Below are 2,730 nucleotides of genomic sequence, written 5' to 3'. Positions count from 1 at the left end.
GTTCGGTTATCGAATTAGTTCGGTCGGTTAACGGTTAAGAAAATTTTTAAAATTCGGTTAACGGTTAATTCGGTTCGAATTCGGTTAATTAACCGAATTAACAGAATTAACCGAAATTAAATTTTAAATATTAAATATATTATATATAACATATGAGCTCAGCCTAAACCATTTAAAACTCAATTAATAATTTAATATCCAATAAATTTTAAACCTAAATCAATATTAATTAATTAAAAAAATTATATGAAATTTTATTTTATATTTATATATTATTTAAATTAATTGTAAACTGTTTTTTTAATTAAAATATATTATATATATTATATATAACATATGGACTAAGTCCAAACTATTTAAAATCTAATTTATAATTTAAGATCCAATAACTTTTAAACCTAAATCAATATTAATTAATTAAAAAATTTATCTGAAATTTTTATTTTATAATTATATATTATTTAAATTAATTAGAAACTTTTTTTTTTGAATTAAAAACATTTAATTTTATATAAATTAAAAAAATTAAAAAAAAATCGGTTAATTCGAAAATTAACCGAATTAACCGAAATTTATTCAGTTCGGTTAATATTTTCGAAAAAAAATTTGATTCAGTTAACAGTTAAAGAAAAAAATTCAGTTAATTCGGTTATGATTAATTTAATTCGGTTTGATTTTAACCGAATGAACAGCCCAACAAACAAGTACAGAGTATTTTTTGAATCTAGCCGAGAGTTATTACAGTGTTTGATTTGGGTTTTATGCCCATTTACACTGGAAAAAAATGATTTAAATTTTGTTGTATTCTTTGTTTTCTGCATGTGTTTGGCATGTTGAAGTGGCAACCGCTTTGCTGGAGCAGAGAACGACAGTGATGATAGGGGCTGGGGGAAGCGTTAACCGATTAGGTGTTTGAGTGGTTATTGGGTCAGGTTTTAGGTTTAAAATTCGGGTCGGGTTTTGGGTTATGACTTTAAGTAGTTGGGCTTGAGGCCCGTTGATTGTAAAAATAGTACTTACGATAAATTAATTCGTGTTTAATAAAATATTTTAAATGAGATAATTTTAAAATTAAAAATAAACTATGTTAATGGAAAGAAGAGATATGTATTAATGATAATATATATATATACTAATATCAAAACAAAGACGATGGGTAGGAGTAGAAAATAGTACCTACGTTGGTCCTACCCGTAGTGTTTGGCTTTTGTTTCAAATGCTCTGACTCTCTTCTTTTCTCTTTCTCAGAAGTCTACAATCCTTTCTTTATACAAAACCAAACGCCACACCTCTTTCTCCACGACCTCCATTTTCATTCTACCTTCTTCTCTTACCTTGTGTTATCATTTCTATTCACATCAATCATACAAAGCCAAGAGAAGTTCATTGAAAAGGAACCCCAAGAACATCAAAATCTCATCTCCACACCATGAAAGGTGAGTATGTGGATTCCCAAAATGGAAACCCCAACAACATGTTTTCCAAACTTCACCGGCCTTTCTCTCTCACTTCCACCGGTGGAGCTTCCATTGAAGTGGTTCGTAGACCAAGGGGTCATCCTCCAGGTTCCAAAAAAAATCCCAAACAATCGATCCTCGTCGATCGGAAACACAACGACCCTGCCATGAGTCCTTACGTCCTTGAAATCCCAGGCGGGAACGACGTCGTTGAAGCTATCTCCGGCTTCTGTCGTCGGAGAAACGTTGGAGTCTGCGTACTTTATGGTTCCGGGACCGTTTCGAACGTAACTCTCCTTCAACTTTCGTCTACTCCGGGAGCTACGATAACTTTTCATGGAAGATTCGACATATTATCCCTCTCTGTCACTGTCCTGCCCCCAACGACGTCGTATAACGTCCCCAATACGGTCTCCATCTCTTTAGCGGGTCCTCAGGGGCAGGTCGTCGGAGGGTTCCTGGCGGGCTCCTTGATGGCGGCTGATACGGTGTTTATAGTTGCCGCTACGTTCAATTATCCTTCGTATCATCAGTTAGCGCTAGGTATAGAAGGAGAAGGGGAAGAAGAAACAAGGAACACGATGTCGTCTGGCGGAGACGGAGAAGGTGAAGGACAGTCTCCGCAGTTTTCTGGTGGCGGTGGAGATAGTACCGTTCACGGTGGTGGTGGGGGCAATTCGGAATCTTGCGGGATTTCTATGTGTAGTCGTCATTTCGGTGGCGGATCAGATGTGATTTGGACTCCGACTGCTAGACAGCCGCCGCCTTACTAATGGGTTTCAAAGTTTAGCTTTTTATTTTCATTATTTGGGAATTATTCTGAAAGAATGAAGTTTAGTTTTCTATTTATCATTAGGGTGTATTTGATTAACGGAATATAATATTATTAGTGTTAATGTAAGATTATTAGGGAATATGATTACTAGAATGTTGTATTTTGTATTTGATTGATTTAGCAGGAATGTAAAATTATCTTGTTTGATTAAAGAATAAAAGATTATTAGAGTGTATATTTAATCAAATTGTCTTTATTATATATTTGAATTTTTAATAAGTTAAAAAATGTTTACATATTTTCTTTAAAAAATTTAAATTTATAAAATTTATATATTTTTTTACAAAATTAAAAATATTAAAAAATTTAATGAAAAAGTTAAATTTTATTTTAACCTCTGAACTTTATATAAAATTTTAATTATAGATTTTTTTGTAAATCTAAAATAGTTTAAGGATAAATTTATAATTTAATATTAGTAGAATTTTTACTATTCAA

General features: G+C 32.1%; 1 protein-coding gene across 1 annotated transcript; it reads left to right on the top strand.

Moving 5' to 3' along the window:
* The first annotated feature begins 1,168 nt into the window (after nucleotides 1–1,168).
* Nucleotides 1,169–2,371, top strand: LOC120215607 (AT-hook motif nuclear-localized protein 17-like). Its single transcript, XM_039213248.1, has one exon. The coding sequence runs from the start codon at nucleotides 1,430–1,432 to the stop codon at nucleotides 2,228–2,230; it is 801 nt and encodes a 266-aa protein (XP_039069179.1). The 5' UTR covers nucleotides 1,169–1,429; the 3' UTR covers nucleotides 2,231–2,371.
* Nucleotides 2,372–2,730: the final 359 nt, after the last annotated feature.

This window comes from Hibiscus syriacus, unplaced genomic scaffold (genome assembly GCF_006381635.1).
Source record: "Hibiscus syriacus cultivar Baekdansim isolate YM2019G1 unplaced genomic scaffold, ASM638163v2 tig00110126_pilon, whole genome shotgun sequence".
Lineage (NCBI taxonomy): Eukaryota > Viridiplantae > Streptophyta > Magnoliopsida > Malvales > Malvaceae > Hibiscus > Hibiscus syriacus.
The sequence above is the reverse complement of the archived record's forward strand: the minus strand, read 5'-3'. Positions and strand labels throughout refer to the sequence as shown.

Bases quoted from the DNA above. Each gene is read 5' to 3' on its own strand.
- LOC120215607 (XM_039213248.1), top strand. From the start codon at position 1,430: ATGAAAGGTGAGTATGTGGATTCCCAAAATGGAAACCCCAACAACATG.